General features: G+C 46.4%; 1 protein-coding gene across 2 annotated transcripts in view; it reads right to left on the bottom strand.

Annotated features, from left to right (window-relative positions):
* Positions 1–21,933, bottom strand: part of LOC138266916 (eukaryotic translation initiation factor 4E type 2-like) — a 68,548-nt gene that overhangs the window by 45,350 nt on the left and 1,265 nt on the right. For both annotated transcript variants that reach the window (XM_069215664.1, XM_069215666.1), the window contains exon 2: positions 19,939–20,038. In XM_069215664.1, the coding sequence (XP_069071765.1) occupies positions 19,939–20,038 (100 nt within the window). The remainder of the gene's footprint in view (positions 1–19,938; positions 20,039–21,933) is intronic.

The following is a 21,933-nucleotide window of genomic DNA, read 5'->3' as shown; positions in this document are numbered from 1 at the left end:
AAAATCTTCAGACAGTCTGACCATGTTAAGGAAAGCATCAAGGTGGAAGTCCACAAGATGCTGGAATTGGGAGTAATTGAGCGCTCTGACAGCCCCTGGGCTAGCCCAGTGGTCTTAGTCCCCAAACCTCACACCACAGATGGAAAGAAAGAGATGAGGTTTTGTGTGGACTACAGAGGGCTCAATTCTGTCACCAAGACAGATGCCCATCCAATTCCAAGAGCTGATGAGCTCATTGATAAATTGGGTGCTGCCAAATTTCTAAGTACCTTTGACTTGACAGCAGGGTACTGGCAAATAAAAATGGCACCTGGAGCAAAAGAAAAGACAGCATTCTCCACACCTGATGGGCATTATCAGTTTACTGTTATGCCCTTTGGTTTAAAGAATGCCCCTGCCACCTTCCAAAGGTTGGTGAATCAAGTCCTTGCTGGCTTGGAGTCCTTTAGCACAGCTTATCTTGATGATATTGCTGTCTTTAGCTCCACCTGGCAGGATCACCTGGTCCACCTGAGGAAGGTTTTGAAGGCTCTGCAATCTGCAGGCCTCTCTATCAAGGCATCCAAATGCCAGATAGGGCAGGGAACTGTGGTTTACTTGGGACACCTTGTAGGTGGAGGCCAAGTTCAGCCACTCCAACCCAAGATCCAGACTATTCTGGACTGGGTAGCTCCAAAAACCCAGACTCAAGTCAGGGCATTCCTTGGCTTGACTGGGTATTACAGGAGGTTTGTGAAGGGATATGGATCCATTGTGACAGCCCTCACTGAACTCACCTCCAAGAAAATGCCCAAGAAAGTAAACTGGACTGTGGACTGCCAACAGGCCTTTGACACCCTGAAACAGGCAATGTGCTCAGCACCAGTTCTCAAAGCTCCAGATTATTCTAAGCAGTTCATTGTGCAGACTGATGCCTCTGAACATGGGATAGGGGCAGTTTTGTCCCAAACAAATGATGATGGCCTTGACCAGCCTGTTGCTTTCATTAGCAGGAGGTTACTCCCCAGGGAGCAGCGTTGGAGTGCCATTGAGAGGGAGGCCTTTGCTGTGGTCTGGTCCCTGAAGAAGCTGAGACCATACCTCTTTGGGACTCACTTCCTAGTTCAAACTGACCACAGACCTCTCAAATGGCTGATGCAAATGAAAGGTGAAAATCCTAAACTGTTGAGGTGGTCCATCTCCCTACAGGGAATGGACTTTATAGTGGAACACAGACCTGGGACTGCCCATGCCAATGCAGACGGCCTTTCCAGGTTCTTCCACTTAGAAAATGAAGACTCTCTTGGGAAAGGTTAGTCTCATCCTCTTTCGTTTGGGGGGGGGGTTGTGTAAGGAAATGCCTCCTTGGCATGGTTGCCCCCTGACTTTTTGCCTTTGCTGATGCTATGTTTACAATTGAAAGTGTGCTGAGGCCTGCTAACCAGGCCCCAGCACCAGTGTTCTTTCCCTAACCTGTACTTTTGTATCCACAATTGGCAGACCCTGGCATCCAGATAAGTCCCTTGTAACTGGTACTTCTAGTACCAAGGGCCCTGATGCCAAGGAAGGTCTCTAAGGGCTGCAGCATGTCTTATGCCACCCTGGAGACCTCTCACTCAGCACAGACACACTGCTTACCAGCTTGTGTGTGCTAGTGAGGACAAAACGAGTAAGTCGACATGGCACTCCCCTCAGGGTGCCATGCCAGCCTCTCACTGCCTATGCAGTATAGGTAAGACACCCCTCTAGCAGGCCTTACAGCCCTAAGGCAGGGTGCACTATACCATAGGTGAGGGTACCGGTGCATGAGCATGGTACCCCTACAGTGTCTAAACAAAACCTTAGACATTGTAAGTGCAGGGTAGCCATAGGAGTATATGGTCTGGGAGTCTGTCAAACACGAACTCCACAGCACCATAATGGCTACACTGAAAACTGGGAAGTTTGGTATCAAACTTCTCAGCACAATAAATGCACACTGATGCCAGTGTACATTTTATTGTAAAAATACACCCCAGAGGGCACCTTAGAGGTGCCCCCTGAAACTTAACCGACTATCTGTGTAGGCTGACTAGTTTTAGCAGCCTGCCACAAACCGAGACATGTTGCTGGCCCCATGGGGAGAGTGCCTTTGTCACTCTGAGGCCAGTAACAAAGCCTGCACTGGGTGGAGATGCTAACACCTCTCCCAGGCAGGAATTGCCACACCTGGCGGTGAGCCTCAAAGGCTCACCTCCTTTGTGCCAACCCAGCAGGACACTCCAGCTAGTGGAGTTGCCCGCCCCCTCCGGCCAGGCCCCACTTTTGGCGGCAAGGCCGGAGAAAATAATGAGAATAACAAGGAGGAGTCACTGGCCAGTCAGGACAGCCCCTAAGGTGTCCTGAGCTGAGGTGACTCTAACTTTTAGAAATCCTCCATCTTGCAGATGGAGGATTCCCCCAATAGGGTTAGGATTGTGACCCCCTCCCCTTGGGAGGAGGCACAAAGAGGGTGTACCCACCCTCAGGGCTAGTAGCCATTGGCTACTAACCCCCCAGACCTAAACACGCCCTTAAATTTAGTATTTAAGGGCTACCCTGAACCCTAGAAAATTAGATTCCTGCAACAAGAAGAAGGACTGCCCAGCTGAAAACCCCTGCAGCGGAAGACCAGAAGACGACAACTGCCTTGGCTCCAGAAACTCACCGGCCTGTCTCCTGCCTTCCAAAGATCCTGCTCCAGCGACGCCTTCCGAAGGGACCAGCGACCTCGACATCCTCTGAGGACTGCCCCTGCTTCGAAAAGACAAGAAACTCCCGAGGACAGCGGACCTGCTCCAAGAAAAGCTGCAACTTTGTTTCCAGCAACTTTAAAGATCCCTGCAAGCTCCCCGCAAGAAGCGTGAGACTTGCAACACTGCACCCGGCGACCCCGACTCGACTGGTGGCGATCCAACACCTCAGGAGGGACCCCAGGACTACTCTGATACTGTGAGTACCAAAACCTGTCCCCCCTGAGCCCCCACAGCGCCGCCTGCAGAGGGAATCCCGAGGCTTCCCCTGACCGCGACTCTTTTGAGCCTAAAGTCCCGACACCTGGGAGAGACCCTGCACCCGCAGCCCCCAGGACCTGAAGGACCAGACTTTCACTGGAGAAGTGACCCCCAGGAGTCCCTCTCCCTTGCCCAAGTGGAGGTTTCCCCGAGGAATCCCCCCCTTGCCTGCCTGCAGCGCTGAAGAGATCCCGAGATCTCTCATAGACTAACATTGCGAACCCGACGCTTGTTTCTACACTGCACCCGGCCGCCCCCGCGCCGCTGAGGGTGAAATTTCTGTGTGGACTTGTGTCCCCCCCGGTGCCCTACAAAACCCCCCTGGTCTGCCCTCCGAAGACGCGGGTACTTACCTGCAAGCAGACCGGAACCGGGGCACCCCCTTCTCTCCATTCTAGCCTATGTGTTTTGGGCACCACTTTGGACTCTGCACCTGACCGGCCCTGAGCTGCTGGTGTGGTGACTTTGGGGTTGCTCTGAACCCCCAACGGTGGGCTACCTTGGACCAAGAACTAAGCCCTGTAAGTGTCTTACTTACCTGGTTAACCTAACCAATACTTACCTCCCCTAGGAACTGTGAAAATTGCACTAAGTGTCCACTTTTAAAACAGCTATTTGTGAATAACTTGAAAAGTATACATGCAATTTTGATGATTTGAAGTTCCTAAAGTACTTACCTGCAATACCTTTCGAATGAGATATTACATGTAGAATTTGAACCTGTGGTTCTTAAAATAAACTAAGAAAAGATATTTTCCTATATAAAAACCTATTGGCTGGATTTGTCTCTGAGTGTGTGTACCTCATTTATTGTCTTGTGTATGTACAACAAATGCTTAACACTACTCCTTGGATAAGCCTACTGCTCGACCACACTACCACAAAATAGAGCATTAGTATTATCTATTTTTACCACTATTTTACCTCTAAGGGGAACCCTTGGACTCTGTGCATGCTATTCCTTACTTTGAAATAGCACATACAGAGCCAACTTCCTACAAAACCTATTGGCTGGATTTGTCTCTGAGTGTGTGTACCTCATTTATTGTCTATGTGTATGTACAACAAATGCTTAACACTACTCCTTGGATAAGCCTACTGCTCGACCACACTACCACAAAATAGAGCATTAGTATTATCTATTTTTACCACTATTTTACCTCTAAGGGGAACCCTTGGACTCTGTGCATGCTATTCCTTACTTTGAAATAGCACATACAGAGCCAACTTCCTACATTGGTGGATCAGCGGTGGGGTACAAGACTTTGCATTTGCTGGACTACTCAGCCAATACCTGATCACACGACAAATTCCAAAATTGTCATTAGAAATTCATTTTTGCAATTTGAAAAGTTTTCTAAATTCTTAAAAGACCTGCTAGGGCCTTGTGTTAGATCCTGTTTAGCATTTCTTTTAGAGTTTAAAAATTTGTAAAAGTTTGAATTAGATTCTAGAACCAGTTGTAGATTCTTAAAAAGTATTCCAACTTTTAGAAGCAAAATGTCTAGCACAGATGTGACTGTGGTGGAACTCGACACCACACCTTACCTCCATCTTAAGATGAGGGAGCTAAGGTCACTCTGTAAAATAAAGAAAATAACAATGGGCCCCAAACCTACCAAAATACATCTCCAGGAGCTTTTGGCAGAGTTTGAAAAGGCCAACCCCTCTGAGGGTGGCAACTCAGAGGAAGAGGATAGTGACTTGGAGGAAAATTCCCCCCTACCAGTCCTATCTAGGGAGAACAGGGTCCCTCAAACCCTGACTCCAAAAATAATAGTCAGAGATGCTGGTTCCCCCACAGGAGAGACCAACACCTCTGAAATCACTGAGGATAACTCCAGTGAAGATGACCCCCTGTTAGCCAGGATGGTCAAAAGATTGGCTTTGGAAAAGCAGCTCCTAGCCATAGAAAGGGAAAGAAAAGAGATGGGCCTAGGTCCCATCGATGGTGGCAGCAACTTAAATAGGGTCAGAGATTCTCCTGACATCCTAAAAATCCCCAAAGGGATTGTAACAAAATATGAAGATGGTGATGACATCACCAAATGGTTCACAGCTTTTGAGAGGGCTTGTGTAACCAGAAAAGTAAACAGATCTCACTGGGGTGCTCTCCTTTGGGAAATGTTCACTGGAAAGTGTAGGGATAGACTCCTCACACTCTCTGGAAAAGATGCAGAATCTTATGACCTCATGAAGGGTACCCTGATTGAGGGCTTTGGATTCTCCACTGAGGAGTATAGAATTAGATTCAGGGGGGCTCAAAAATCCTCGAGCCAGACCTGGGTTGATTTTGTAGACTACTCAGTAAAAACACTAGATGGTTGGTTAACTGGAAATGAAGTGTGTGACTATGTTGGGCTTTATAATTTGTTTATGAAAGAACACATTTTAAGTAACTGCTTCAATGAAAAGTTGCATCAGTATCTGGTAGACCTAGGTCCAATTTCTCCCCAAGAATTGGGAAAGAAGGCAGACCACTGGGTCAAGACTAGGGTAACCAAAACTTCCACCGGGGGTGACCAAAAGAAAGGGGTTACAAAAACTCCCCAGGAGAAAGTGGGTGACACTAGAAACAAAGAAAAAGAGTCCTCTGTAGGCCCCCAAAAACCAGAACAGGTGGGTGGGCCCCAAGACACAACCCAAAACAAAGGTGGGTACCAGGGTAAGAACTGGGATGCCACTAAGGCATGGTGCCACAACTATAAACAGTCTGGGCACCACACCAAGGACACTTCTTGTCCCAAAAACAAACCCCAGAACAAAATTCCAGGGGTAACCAGTGTAGCCATTGGAGAGGACTCCTCAGATGAGGAGGTCTTCATAGCTTTCAACTGGAAAATGGGCCCAACAGGTGAGTTGGAGATTCCAGAGGGAAGTAGACACTTCCACCACCTACAGGTGAATGGAATCCCAGCCACTGCCCTGAGAGACACTTGTGCCAGTCACACTATTGTGCATGACAGGCTGGTGCTCTCAAACCAGTACATCCCAGGTGAGATGGCCAGAGTAAGAGTTAGCCCAGACAGGGTCACTAATAGGCCTGTGGCTCTTGTGCCCATAGAAGTGGGTGGAACTTTTAGCTGGAGAAGGGTGGTAGTCAGTACAGACCTCCCCCTTGATTGTCTCCTTGGAAATGACTACCCAGAGGTTAGTCAGAGCCTAAGAGAAGAACTGGTCCAGGGCCAGTCCTCTCCCAAGGATTCTGGAGTGCCTGCCTCTGCAGTAAATGCAAGTAGGCCCCAGAGGAAAAAGAAAAGGAAACAGAGAAGGAAAGGTGGACAACCTTTAGCCAAGGTTCCAGCAAGCCAAGGAGATTCTGCTCCAGTAGGGGAGAACTCCAAAAATGGCTCTGATAAAGTCCAACCTGACCCACAAGAAGTCCTGGCTAGTCAGGCAACTGTTAAGCCTGAGTGGGTGGCTCCTCAGCTAACAGAAGAAAGAGTGGAAGAAGGGTGTTTACTACAAGATGTGGTAACCCCCCACTCTAATACAGCAGACAGGCACCCTGAACCCAAAGAAGCCTGTAACTTAGCCCCTTCCCTTGTAGGTGAAGAGCTAAAGGTGTGGTTCTGGGCACTGACAGCTGTCAGTGGCCTCTGCTGGGTGTTAGCCTTTATGGCTGCACTATCCTTGGCATGGTGGTCTGACCCCATGCCAAATAACAAGTTAGGCCCCCTGACCCTGTTGGTCATGGTGGGGTTACTCCAGCTCTGGGTAACCTCTTTGGGTAAGCTAGGGGTGACCCTGGCTAAGATAAGATTAGCAGAGGTGGATACCTCTGACCTCAAAATAGAGAGAATGGGTGAAGACATAAAAAGCACAGACAAGAGGCAGTTCAGACTAGGTCCTATCACTGTGGAAGTGGGTCAGTTCCCCAGAGGGAATGACCTGAACAGGAGGATGTAAGGCAGAGTAGGCCCTGCAACAAACCAGCCATTTCCTCTACTCTTCCTCGCCTGACAGACTAGGAAGACTCTTCCAGCGTTGGCTGAGTCTCCTGGCCTGTGGGCTGGGGGGGGCTTGTGTAAAGAAATGGCTCCCTGTTGCAGTTACCCCCCACTTTTTGCCTGATACTGATGCTGACTTGACTGAGAAGTGTGCTGGGACCCTGCTAACCAGGCCCCAGCACCAGTGTTCTTTCCCTAACCTGTACTTTTGTATCCACAATTGGCAGACCCTGGCATCCAGATAAGTCCCTTGTAACTGGTACTTCTAGTACCAAGGGCCCTGATGCCAAGGAAGGTCTCTAAGGGATGCAGCATGTCTTATGCCACCCTGGAGACCTCTCACTCAGCACAGACACACTGCTTGCCAGCTTGTGTGTGCTAGTGAGGACAAAACGAGTAAGTCGACATGGCACTCCCCTCAGGGTGCCATGCCAGCCTCTCACTGCCTATGCAGTATAGGTAAGACACCCCTCTAGCAGGCCTTACAGCCCTAAGGCAGGGTGCACTATACCATAGGTGAGGGTACCAGTGCATGAGCATGGTACCCCTACAGTGTCTAAACAAAACCTTAGACATTGTAAGTGCAGGGTAGCCATAAGAGTATATGGTCTGGGAGTCTGTCAAACACGAACTCCACAGCACCATAATGGCTACACTGAAAACTGGGAAGTTTGGTATCAAACTTCTCAGCACAATAAATGCACACTGATGCCAGTGTACATTTTATTGTAAAATACACCACAGAGGGCACCTTAGAGGTGCCCCCTGAAACTTAACCGACTATCTGTGTAGGCTGACTAGTTCTAGCAGCCTGCCACAAACCGAGACATGTTGCTGGCCCCATGGGGAGAGTGCCTTTGTCACTCTGAGGCCAGTAACAAAGCCTGCACTGGGTGGAGATGCTAACACCTCTCCCAGGCAGGAATTGTCACACCTGGCGGTGAGCCTCAAAGGCTCACCTCCTTTGTGCCAACCCAGCAGGACACTCCAGCTAGTGGAGTTGCCCGCCCCCTCCGGCCAGGCCCCACTTTTGGCGGCAAGGCCGGAGAAAATAATGAGAATAACAAGGAGGAGTCACTGGCCAGTCAGGACAGCCCCTAAGGTGTCCTGAGCTGAGGTGACTCTAACTTTTAGAAATCCTCCATCTTGCAGATGGAGGATTCCCCCAATAGGGTTAGGATTGTGACCCCCTCCCCTTGGGAGGAGGCACAAAGAGGGTGTACCCACCCTCAGGGCTAGTAGCCATTGGCTACTAACCCCCCAGACCTAAACACGCCCTTAAATTTAGTATTTAAGGGCTACCCTGAACCCTAGAAAATTAGATTCCTGCAACTACAAGAAGAAGGACTGCCTAGCTGAAAAACCCCTGCAGAGGAAGACCAGAAGACGACAACTGCCTTGGCTCCAGAAACTCACCGGCCTGTCTCCTGCCTTCCAAAGATCCTGCTCCAGCGACGCCTTCCAAAGGGACCAGCGACCTCGACATCCTCTGAGGACTGCCCCTACTTCGAAAAGACAAGAAACTCCCGAGGACAGCGGACCTGCTCCAAGAAAAGCTGCAACTTTGTTTCCAGCAGCTTTAAAGAACCCTGCAAGCTCCCCGCAAGAAGCGTGAGACTTGCAACACTGCACCCGGCGACCCCGACTCGGCTGGTGGAGATCCGACACCTCAGGAGGGACCCCAGGACTACTCTGATACTGTGAGTACCAAAACCTGTCCCCCCTGAGCCCCCACAGCGCCGCCTGCAGAGGGAATCCCGAGGCTTCCCCTGATCGCGACTCTTTGAACCTAAAGTCCCGACGCCTGGGAGAGACCCTGCACCCGCAGCCCCCAGGACCTGAAGGACCGGACTTTCACTGGAGAAGTGACCCCCAGGAGTCCCTCTCCCTTGCCCAAGTGGAGGTTTCCCCGAGGAACCCCCCCCTTGCCTGCCTGCAGCGCTGAAGAGATCCCGAGATCTCTCATAGACTAACATTGCGAACCCGACGCCGGTTTCGACACTGCACCCGGCCGCCCCCGCGCTGCTAAGGGTGAAATTTCTGTGTGGACTTGTGTCCCCCCCGGTGCCCTACAAAACCCCCCTGGTCTGCCCTCCGAAGACGCGGGTACTTACCTGCAAGCAGACCGGAACCGGGGCACCCCCTTCTCTCCATTCTAGCCTATGTGTTTTGGGCACCACTTTGAACTCTGCACCTGACCGGCCCTGAGCTGCTGGTGTGGTGACTTTGGGGTTGCTCTGAACCCCCAACGGTGGGCTACCTTGGACCAAGAACTAAGCCCTGTAAGTGTCTTACTTACCTGGTTAACCTAACAAATACTTACCTCCCCTAGGAACTGTGAAAATTGCACTAAGTGTCTACTTTTAAAACAGCTATTTGTGAATAACTTGAAAAGTATACATGCAATTTTGATGATTTGAAGTTCCTAAAGTACTTACCTGCAATACCTTTCGAATGAGATATTACATGTAGAATTTGAACCTGTGGTTCTTAAAATAAACTAAGAAAAGATATTTTTCTATAACAAAACCTATTGGCTGGATTTGTCTCTGAGTGTGTGTACCTCATTTATTGTCCATGTGTATGTACAACAAATGCTTAACACTACTCCTTGGATAAGCCTACTGCTCGACCACACTACCACAAAATAGAGCATTAGTATTATCTATTTTTACCACTATTTTACCTCTAAGGGGAACCCTTGGACTCTGTGCATGCTATTCCTTACTTTGAAATAGCACATACAGAGCCAACTTCCTACACCAGCCTGTTGCTTTCATTAGCAGGAGGTTACTCCCCAGGGAGCAGCGTTGGAGTGCCATTGAGAGGGAGGCCTTTGCTGTGGTTTGGTCCCTGAAGAAGCTGAGACCATACCTCTTTGGGACTCACTTCCTAGTTCAAACTGACCACAGACCTCTCAAATTGCTGATGCAAATGAAAGGTGAAAATCCAAAACTGTTGAGGTGGTCCATCTCCCTACAGGGAATGGACTTTATAGTGGAACACAGACCTGGGACTGCCCATGCCAATGCAGATGGCCTTTCCAGGTTCTTCCACTTAGAAAATGAAGACTCTCTTGGGAAAGGTTAGTCTCATCCTCTTTCGTTTGGGGGGGGGGGGGGGGGGGGGTTGTGTAAGGAAATGCCTCCTTGGCATGGTTGCCCCCTGACTTTTTGCCTTTGCTGATGCTATGTTTACAATTGAAAGTGTGCTGAGGCCTGCTAACCAGGCCCCAGCACCAGTGTTCTTTCCCTAACCTGTACTTTTGTATCCACAATTGGCAGACCCTGGCATCCAGATAAGTCCCTTGTAACTGGTACTGCTAGTACCAAGGGCCCTGATGCCAAGGAAGGTCTCTAAGGGCTGCAGCATGTCTTATGCCACCCTGGAGACCTCTCACTCAGCACAGACACACTGCTTGCCAGCTTGTGTGTGCTAGTGAGAACAAAACGAGTAAGTCGACATGGCACTCCCCTCAGGGTGCCATGCCAGCCTCTCACTGCCTATGCAAGTATAGGTCAGTCACCCCTCTAGCAGGCCTTACAGCCCTAAGGCAGGGTGCACTATACCATAGGTGAGGGTACCAGTGCATGAGCATGGTACCCCTACAGTGTCTAAACAAAACCTTAGACATTGTAAGTGCAGGGTAGCCATGAGAGTATATGGTCTGGGAGTTTGTCAAACACGAACTCCACAGCACCATAATGGCTACACTGAAAACTGGGAAGTTTGGTATCAAACTTCTCAGCACAATAAATGCACACTGATGCCAGTGTACATTTTATTGCAAAATACACCCCAGAGGGCACCTTAGAGGTGCCCCCTGAAACTTAACCGACTGTCTGTGTAGGCTGACTAGTTCCAGCAGCCTGCCACACTAGAGACATGTTGCTGGCCCCATGAGGAGAGTGCCTTTGTCACTCTGAGGCCAGTAACAAAGCCTGCACTGGGTGGAGATGCTAACACCTCCCCCAGGCAGGAGCTGTAACACCTGGCGGTGAGCCTCAAAGGCTCACCCCTTTGTCACAGCACCGCAGGACACTCCAGATAGTGGAGTTGCCCGCCCCCTCCGGCCCCGGCCCCCACTTTTGGCGGCAAGGCCGGAGAAAATAATGAGAATAACAAGGAGGAGTCACTGGCCAGTCAGGACAGCCCCTAAGGTGTCCTGAGCTGAGGTGACTCTAACTTTTAGAAATCCTCCATCTTGCAGATGGAGGATTCCCCCAATAGGATTAGGGACGTGACCCCCTCCCCTTGGGAGGAGGCACAAAGAGGGTGTACTCACCCTCAGGGCTAGTAGCCATTGGCTACTAACCCCCAAGACCTAAACACGCCCTTAAATTTAGTATTTAAGGGCTACCCTGAACCTAAAGATTTAGATTCCTGCAACAACAAGAAGAAGGACTGCCTAGCTGAAAACCCCTGCAGAGGAAGACCAGAAGACAACAACTGCCTTGGCTCCAGAAACTCACCGGCCTGTCTCCTGCCTTCCAAAGAACTCTGCTCCAGCGACGCCTTCCAAAGGGACCAGCGACCTCTGAATCCTCTGAGGACTGCCCTGCTTCGACGACGACAAGAAACTCCAGAGGACAGCGGACCTGCTCCAAAAAGACTGCAACTTTATCCAAAGGAGCAGCTTTAAAGAACCCTGCAATCTCCCCGCAAGAAGCGTGAGACTTGCAACACTGCACCCGGCGACCCCGACTCGGCTGGTGGAGAACCAACACCTCAGGGAGGACCCCGGACTACTCTACGACTGTGGGTACCAAAACCTGTCCCCCCTGAGCCCCCACAGCGCCGCCTGCAGAGGGAATCCCGAGGCTTCCCCTGACCGCGACTCTCTGAAACCTAAGTCCCGACACCTGGAAAAGACCCTGCACCCGCAGCCCCCAGGACCTGAAGGACCGGACTTTCACTGCAGAAGTGACCCCCAGGAGTCCCTCTCCCTTGCCCAAGTGGAGGTTTCCCCGAGGAAGCCCCCCCTTGCCTGCCTGCAGCGCTGAAGAGATCCCTTGATCTCTCATTGACTTCCATTGCGAACCCGACGCTTGTTCTAACACTGCACCCGGCCGCCCCCGCGCCGCTGAGGGTGAAATTTCTGTGTGGGCTTGTGTCCCCCCCGGTGCCCTACAAAACCCCCCTGGTCTGCCCTCCGAAGACGCGGGTACTTACCTGCTGGCAGACTGGAACCGGGGCACCCCCCTCTCTCCATTGAAGCCTATGCGTTTTGGGCACCACTTTGAACTCTGCACCTGACCGGCCCTGAGCTGCTGGTGTGGTAACTTTGGGGTTGCTCTGAACCCCCAACGGTGGACTACCTTGGACCAAGAACTGAACCCTGTAAGTGTCGTACTTACCTGGTAAAACTAACAAAAACTTACCTCCCCCAGGAACTGTGAAAATTGCACTAAGTGTCCACTGTTAAAATAGCTATCTGTGAATAACTTGAAAAGTATATATGCAATTGAAATGATTCAAAGTTCCTAATGTACTTACCTGCAATACCTTTCAAACAAGATATTACATGTTAAATTTGAACCTGTGGTTCTTAAAATAAACTAAGAAAAGATATTTTTCTATACAAAACCTATTGGCTGGATTTGTCTCTGAGTGTGTGTACCTCATTTATTGTCTATGTGTATGTACAACAAATGCTTAACACTACTCCTTGGATAAGCCTACTGCTCGACCACACTACCACAAAATAGAGCATTAGTATTATCTCTTTTTACCACTATTTTACCTCTAAGGGGAACCCTTGGACTCTGTGCATGCTATTCCTTACTTTGAAATAGCACATACAGAGCCAACTTCCTACAGAGGTCATACAGAATTGTTTTGAATATAGGGCATATTAGGGATATAGGGATATTTTATCCGAGAAATATATTGTGATGGAGGTGAGCAAGGGATAGGAGGGAGGCAGTGTGCCCCTCCTCTTACTTTTCATGTATTACCTGTATTGATGTTAGCATGCTGGGCAGCAACTGTAAAAACAAGTGTACTATCAAGTAATGGATACCTAATGCACATAAGAATATTTGTATGGTGAACTGAAGTGCCTGTGATGCTTTTGCAGCTATATGGAAATTAAGCGCTCCAGCTCAGGAAGTTATTTATATGGAACTGTGCATTATGGGAGTTGGAGTTTGGTTATTGAAGTCACATGACTGTAATTAAAAAGCACTGGCTCACTCACACCTGCTTTTACTTACCTGTGAACAAGGCATGCCGTTGCCGAAACGAGTCAGGATTTTTTGTCATGCTGCTCAGAAATGCTATTAAATGGTTGGATTTTAACATGGACTGGTGCCTGGGCTTTTCGTGTTTGGGAGATATTTTCTGTGGGATGCTTCGCCCCAGTAACCCAGGCTGCCCTACAAGGTATATGGCCTCTTACAAAGCAGGAGGTAACAATGATATATATCTATATCTATAGCTGCTTGTGTATGTGCTGGTGTTCATGATGGTGGAGATAAAGAAAGATGACCATAGAAACACCACATTAACCAGTTAAGATTATCATTACCCTAAATGCATTATTCTGTTTAAGTAAGATTTCACAGTGAAGCATTGACGTGTAGCAGTAGATAAATAGGGTGGATATAGTTGATTATAGGCATTATAAGAGGGTTGTATAGGTAGATTTTGTGAATTTGTTTCATGTTCAGAAAATACTTGTTTATCACATATTGATTTTATGAAGGTTACCTAATATTCTCTATTTGCATACCAGAGATATGCATAAAAGCATTGTTAAAACACAATACATTCAAGATATAAAACCCAATAAGAGTTTTATATCCCAATAAAAGCAAACAACATCACAAGTCGGTTGTACTGGCAAGTCAACAATATTTCATCGCCAGGATATAACCCTGCATGAACAGTGTCTGGAAGAGGCAAGGGCGGCTACAAATGTGTAGTACAATGTGTTCACGAGGCAGTGGATGGTGAAGATGCAGCCAACAGATGTACTGGTCTCCGAATGGCGCAGTGCTCCCCGCAGGGCATCAGGTGCCGAGGACGGAGCGAAAGGAGAGCGCAACAGCACTGAAGTAAATAACTGAGGGGTCCTATGCAGCGTGACCAGTGCAACTAGCAGTGGCATCAGGATGCAGGAATAATGCCTCATTATTCGGATTTCTAGACAATATCAACCCAAAAATTTGGAAGATAATTTTTAAAGGAGTGAAAAGAAGACAAAAGCTGGAGAATGGCCCCGTTCCTAGGAATGAAGGAAGGAAAAAATCTGAAGGGTTTGTGTCTGGTGCAGAGATGCAACAGTGCCACTCTCTAGCTAGTAACACTTACCATAGCCTGAAAAGCAGCTGCCGGGGAAGATTTTGACATGGAGCTCTATTTCTCCAGAGAACGACCCTACAAGGAAGGGCTTTACCAACCAGTTACTAAGCAGAGGCTGAGACAGAGCTGTTCAAGCTCAGATGTGCACGAGTTGCCGCAAGTAGGTCTCCATATATAGCAAACAATGCAGCAACCACAGTTTCTCCTTATCTGCTTCCAACACAAGCACTGAAGGTGTTCCTGGACACAAAGACAGTTGGAACTGGAAAAACAAGAGGGTCAAGGGTTGCAGTCTTATGGAGGTACAGCAGACTGGGGCTCTATATTCTTAGACTGCACCTTCAGAACTGGATTGGGTCACTACTCCTTTCATGTGGCCTGCAGACTCTGTCTTTGCCGAGAATAAAGCTTCCCACTGCAGGGTCATCTGTAAGCTGTAGCATCCACAACAGATGCACAAAGAAACATAAGTATTGTGCACCGGACTCTCAGCAGCAAAACCAACAATCTGAACTGTGGCTCCAGTCCTTGCCTACACTAAATTGATGTAAACAGAAAGAAGATTCAGCAGCTTTTTACAGCAAAAGGACCTCATTGAATTATTAATGGGAAGCCTGTCACCTCTTTCCCAATTTCCGTGTCTCTTGGAAAATAACCTCACCTCAATATTCTGCACATGATCAGTTTCCAAAATGTAACCCATAAACCAGATCAAACCCCAATTCAGTGTACCACTTTCACCTAATCCTTACGGACAGAGGCAAGACCCTCTTAATTAGAATTTTTCCGTTGATTTTGGGCGGCAGGGGATTCAAAGTTATCTCTGGATGTCAGAATTTCACTTTTATTTAAAAGCAGTCACAATCATTTCAGATCTTTCCTGTGAATACGAATTTCTGAGAACAGGCTCCGATTCCGGGGACAAGAAAAACTCCAATGTAGAAAAGAGTTTTAGCACTAAATAGCACCCTACATTCCACTGTGTGTACAATTTTAGTTCTTTATCTTGTGTTCATTTTACACAGACACAAGGATGTTTTCAAGGGGAGAAATCTAGTGCCATGTTAAAAGTCCTCTCGCTCTTCCTACTTTTCACAACTTCAGTTTCCTGAGCAACGTTTTCAATGTACTAATAAGATCACAAGATTATGGGACGAGACTGATGGGAGCTCAAAAAGAAAATATGTATGGAGGTGTTAAGGTCCGTTAATGTGCTTCCAAGCTTTGATCCTGTCAACTCAGATATTAGTGCTTTCCTCCTACTTTTTCATAATCAAACCAGAATTTACACTCTCACTTCTCCTGAACTCCACATCAACAGATGAGCAATAATATGAATAAAATAAAAAATAAGGAGTTAAGTGTTTGCTAGGAAGCATGTCCACATAAAAACAAACTAAATAAAGAGAAAAGAGTCCAAAAAGCACTTAATTTATCTGTACAAGATTTTTAAAAGCAGCTGCCTAGTTACAGAGCAAGATCAATTTCTGATGAACACCATCCACGAAGATGGTAATCACACAGGCATGCAGAGGAGTAGCCACCCTAAAGTTACAAGCTTCCCAAGAACCACAGTCAACATTTGCAGAGCTCACTTAGACACGATACTTGTAGTGCTAAGCACTGGTGATAAAGACTCCACAACCACTCCAGGTCTGCAAGTTCTGACCACTCTGCACCAGACGCCCACGGCCCGTGTCCAGGTGGCCCAACCGAGCAGAACTGGTCCCCGGACGATTCTGAGCAAGTTCCCATCCTGGATTGACCCCTCCTGTCCAACATGAGGACGCCTGCAGCCTGAATCCAGGGGACCCCCCTGACCGTGACAGAACCGGACAAAGATTCCACGATGCCAAAATGTACGCCTGGCCTTCCAAACAGGCGGCATTCCTCCTTGCCCAGCCTCTGATTTACCGAAACCGACCACCTGGACTTCACCTGCAGCCTCTTTGTGGCACCCCGGGGTGCACCTATAGGAAAGCATTGGGAGCCCTATGCTGTGTTTGCACCCTGCACCTGGTCGCCGCTGAGGGTGTGTGTTTGATACTGACCTGTGGCCCCCGCTGGTGCTCCTCTAAACCCCCCAGGTTTGCCATTCTGAAGACACAGGTACTTACCTGCAAGCAGATCTGATTCAGAGTGCCACCAGTCTCCAAAGGAGCTCATGTTAAATCGACCTTAACTTTGACCTCTGCACTCGGCTGGCCCTGTGTTGCTTGTGGTAGGTGTTGGAGGTTAAATTGAACCCCAACCTGTGGACATCCCAACCCCAAGAGACTGGAACTTTAAGTCTTGTACTTACCTCAAAACCATAATAACCTTTCTTCCCCCAGAACTGTTTCTGAAAACTGCAATGTCAGCTTTTAAAACATATTATTGGTATTTATTTGAAAACCGTATAACTTGCCAATTCCAAACAACGTGGTATTGATACATGTTGCATACTTACTTGCACATGTACTTACCTGCAACTTGAATCTTGTGGTTCTAGAAATCAAGTAGCAAAATATACTTTTGCTACATAAAAAACGTTGGCCTGGAGTTAAGCATGGAGTGTGTGCTTCCTATATTGCCTGTGTGTGTACAACAAATGCTTTACACTACCCTCTGATAAGCCTAACTGCTCGACCACACTACCACAAAATAGAGCATTAGTATTATCTACTTTAACCTCTGTTAAGCCTCTGGGGAACCCCTGGACTCTGTGTACCATATATCTCATTTTTAGGTTAAGCACAGCAGCGTGCAAGCGCTGCTTTTCAGACGTGTTGGTATGTATCTGGGCTTTTAACCACACTGACCGCGCGCCCATCACTATCACTAGTTCATGGGCTTGCCTTTCAAAAATCCTTTTTTTTTTGTTGGTAACTGATTTATGTTTGTCCCTCCTTGGGGCGGTTTTGTTACCGCCTTGGCCATTATCCTGTTACATGGATAACTGCACTTTTGTCGATAACTCCGACTGCGAGCAAACTTTTTCCTTTTGTCTCACTCTTCACGCTCACAGCGGCACTTGAATCGGCTCACTTATGTCAACTGTTTTACTTTTTATTTTCAGTTTGTGTGGCAAGAAAAGTCCAGTTAGGAATTTACAATGCAAATAGCTCTACCTTGAGCAAACACGAGTCCATTCCATTGCAGATGCTTGTTATATAGTATATACAGATCCAGGTTCCTACACTAGGGCTCTCAGTTTTACAGTACTTTTTTTTTTACATGTGTATTTAGACATTTTTAACTTTTTTTATTTATTTTTTACTAGTGCTAATATAGTGTCTAATTGGCACACTTCACTGGCTTTAACTGCTCAAAACCAGGAAACTTTATTGCTACTTGCACAGACATGGTTTAGCATAACAAAAACATTACTTGCATTATTTTTATTTTTTTAGTGCTTGTTAATGTTTAAATGTAAAACTCACTAACTGCAATGAGCAAATAAAGATATTGAGGCGTCACAATCCGCGCATCTGTATTTAACCACACTGATGGCACATTTTATGGCACAAACTGCAAAATACTTTTTGTACATTTATTATCTATGTTGGGATGATTAAAAGGCGACATAGCTGTAAATCGCATATTATACAACATTACAGAAGACTGCAAATATAGTGGTGTAGTAAAATACATTTAAATGTATACATTCCTAGGTAACCTGTTTTCAGTGCAACAAGCTGTCATTAGTCCGAAATTCATGACTGATACCATGGGAGAAAACAATATTGTAAATGTAGTAGTATTTATACACCGCTTACTACCCTTGATGAGGCGTCAAAAGCGTTTTTCGGTGAGTAGCACGCTACTCCGGAAGCCAAAAGGATTAGAAGTGGATTATTATAGGGAAATATATGTACGCTATTAGTATTGGAGAGGTACAAGTTAATTTCAACAGAGGACACAAGAGTCTGTTAGTTGATTTAAACAGAATAATGAGGGAAGAATCCAGAGGTGTTATTTGGGAGATCTTAAAAGTAAGATGAGGTTTGAGATGAGTAAAGGAGAGGTGGAGTATGTTAGATTCTGTAGAAAGGTATTAGGGATTTCATACTGGTTAAATGGGGTTTGGAGGAGTCAAAGGAGAGATAAATGAAGGAGAATTTAGTATGGTTTTTTGGGAGTTCATTGTCTTAAACTGAGGTTTGGGGTGAGCAAAGAGGGGTAGAGGGGAGAAGAGTCTGGGAAGGGTTATTTGCAGGTCATAGTAGTAGAATGATTTTCCGATGAGTCAGAGAGTGGAGATAAAGGATAGACAGACAGTGGTATAGGGTGATTATCAGACAGAGTAAAGCTTTTGAGAGAGTAATTTTTTTAATTTATTTATTTAAATATTAACACAATGGGTCCGACTGTTGCAGAATCTCTAAGATTAGCCTTTGGCCAACTGGCTTTGTGCTTAGACATACTTTCTGCCGAGTGTTTGTTTTCCCAAGTTCAGGAGTACGCATACAAAAGTCTATTTTCAGTAAACACCAATTTGCTGCATCATTTGTACATTTTGTATTTGCAGAGGAGTGGTTAGTGTATGGTGCATACAGGCTGTAAGTGGTGGATTTAATCAATCTGGTTAAGCAGGTTCATGGGGCAGCATCAATAGGAGGGCATCAGATTGCCACTGCAGACAGAAAGTATGGCCCCATAGGTATGGGCGGTAGTAGGAGGGGGTCAAAGATCAGTTTACATGGAGTGGCACTGATCTTTGCACCAGCTTTTTTGTTGAGCAGCTTAATCCAGTGCACTTGTGAGATTTCTAATATTGAATGGACCCGGCGACCGTATGATTGACCAAAACACCAACACAACAAGCCTGAAGCAAAGAAATTATTTTTGGCTAGCAAGAAACTTCTCGGGTCATATTCAATATAAAGGAGATTGTATTGGGCTAAAACATATTAAAAACAAGAAAACCTGGTATACGAGGCCAGAGGATGCCCGAATAAATATGACAGGATATGGGGGAAGTGGGAGGCCGCAGCAGATGCCTAGGCAGTGTTTGACCTTACTTATACTGTGTTGCCTGGGATCTGGGACTCGGGACTGACCAATGTTAGGCGCCATGTTGGCACCTTGTTAAAAATGTTTGTACCATTGACCAATTTTTTTTTTCCCGAAAATTAATAAAATGTCTATCAAAAAAAAAATTAAAAAAAGAGAAAACATAATTGATTAACACACTGTTACAAATCTGTTAATTTTACCCCAATACAGAGTACACTAGTCAAGTAAAGTCCTAACTAACCATCAATCCCATACATATTTATATTTTTGTAAACTCATGGTCCAGTCACTGGCTAATTTAAGCCGGTGGTTTTTCGTTGCTTGGCACTTAATTGTCAACAAAGAGACTTGTGACTGCCAACCACATGGTGGCGCTGCTTGACCAATTTTGTGATGAACACAGCCACAGTTGTTTAATAATTCTAAATACATTAAAATGACCAATACAAAGAAGCCCCTATTGGCACTTTTTCTGTATTAAAAATACATACTGGAAACAGATCATTGTATGCCCATATTTATTTAAAAGTAAAGTTTGAGCAGAGAAGCAGCAGCTGAACACCAGAGTCCAATGCAGAGGATGCGGTACCCTGTGTAATACACACTTGGTGGCAGATTCTAGGTTGTCTTTAACACGAGTCTTTGGGGGATGCAATTCATCCCTAAGGCCGTACCTTGTGTTTTGCAGTAGTCTCTACCGTTCCAGTGCTGCACGTCTCCGTCTCACTTTGTGGTGGTACTTCAGAAGGATCTTTACTCTCTTCATCTTGCTGTCTGCGAAAGAAAGAGGAAGTGAAACAAAGTCTTTGTAAATTAATGAAGTGTGCAAGCAGGTGTAAAGGTTTTATTTTAGTATTAAGAGTACACAAACTCCCAAAGTTATCTGAAGTACAGAGCGTGACTTCCACAAAAAAACAAACAAAAAAACACGTAGACCCTCTTGACAGGAATCAGGACTTTCAGACTGGTCGGCAAAGGATGTCAACGTAGGATTCTTCTGGGACCAAAGTGTGGTATTATACATACACTCAGAAAGGGGAGTTTGGTGGTTATAGGCACGTCATGCCCTTACAACCAAAGATCAGTGGTGTGGAGTTTAACAACTAATCGACTTGTCCATGGGACAGGTTGCTTCATAAATCTACTTGTCCTGTAACAAAATCCATTGTCCCTTTGATGCCATGTAGTGTGGCAATATATTATGGCAGCTATTTTACTATATAAGAGCTCTGATAACAGCATCTCTGATTATGCCAGGGCTCATAGTATAGTAGGGTTTGAATATTAGCAATCCCCGTTTTGCCACAGATGCTTTCCACAGATGTATATACTGGGACTAGAGGTAGCAGTACGACAGGAAAAGGGCTGTAATGCCCTTTAAAGTCGGTGTAACTTGCATGTTTTAAGGACGTTCACCAGTCCTTCTCTCATTTTTTTCCATACTTAGAAAGCTTGGAAATGTATTCCTGACAATGGCTGAATTAAAATTTCTTCCAGGGTTGGGAAAACAGTGGATAGATGGAAAGCAAGTTTGTTAACGTTCATCAGATTTTCTCATGAGCAAATCTACACATACATATTTGTGTGCAAAAATGCAGTTCACAAATATTTTCTTGAAGTACCATTTCCTGGCCTACTTCAAATTTTTGGTAATTCATGAAAGCTGTAAATCTGCACTAACGCAATGACATAAACCATGAGTGCACTTTTGTGACTTTCTTTAAGAACTGGGCCCCTGGTGTTAACCAAGACATTTTGTTTTTATTAAGATTCTGTCTCTTTTTCGATCTATTGGCTGGCTCAACCTGTAACAACTTGGTCCCAATCCTCAAGTAATCTTTAATGATATATGTAAGACAGGAATAACATAGGTAATTGATAACACAACTGCTCCCTTACTACTGTAGCCATGCATTGTTAAAATCTGCAAATCATTCAAAAATCCTCCTGCACAGAAAACATAAGAATCTTAAAGGTTCTGGACGAAACCGCCTTGCTCTTGCAAGGTACTTGTGAAGTTGCACTCCTCCGATGGTGCAATCCATGAAGTGCGGACAGAGGTGTTGCTAGTATCTACACACAGTGCCCAGATTGTGTACCCATGTCAAATTAGAAGCTAACATTCTGCAAGGTTAAACCACTTCGGTGCCGTGGGCGTTTTAACATTTACGTCCAGTGACACAGCACTTCTGTGCTATGTATTTAAACATTACGTTCTGGCACCGACCCACCAGTGGAGCACTAACACTCCCCACATGGGCCACCCACCACCACCCCAGACAAGTAAGTTGTCAAATGAAAGCACAGGTTTAGAAAATGTCCCTTGGCCAGTCTCGCAGTCTGACACTAACACAGATCGAGGACGCTCCTCACTTCCTGACAGTATCATAGCCCGGGGCCCTTGTCACTGACTGACACTCAGCCTGAAAGCTTGCCTCGCTACCAAAAGCAAACACAGAGGGCCTCGTCAGTGTCAAATGACAGTGTTTTTGTCCTACATACGAAGTGTAATGCATGTCACTTACTGTGGTGTTAGTGAACAAAAGAAACTACTTTTTCCAAGGTCTGAGATCATATAATCCCACTACATATGATATAATCAATTACAATGCTTTTTACTTTTTTTCTGCCCAAGATTGTGGATTCTTTCCCACCCATTCTCTAGGATC

Source organism: Pleurodeles waltl, chromosome 12, assembly GCF_031143425.1.
Source record: "Pleurodeles waltl isolate 20211129_DDA chromosome 12, aPleWal1.hap1.20221129, whole genome shotgun sequence".
Classification (NCBI taxonomy): domain Eukaryota; kingdom Metazoa; phylum Chordata; class Amphibia; order Caudata; family Salamandridae; genus Pleurodeles; species Pleurodeles waltl.
The sequence above is the reverse complement of the archived record's forward strand: the minus strand, read 5'-3'. Positions and strand labels throughout refer to the sequence as shown.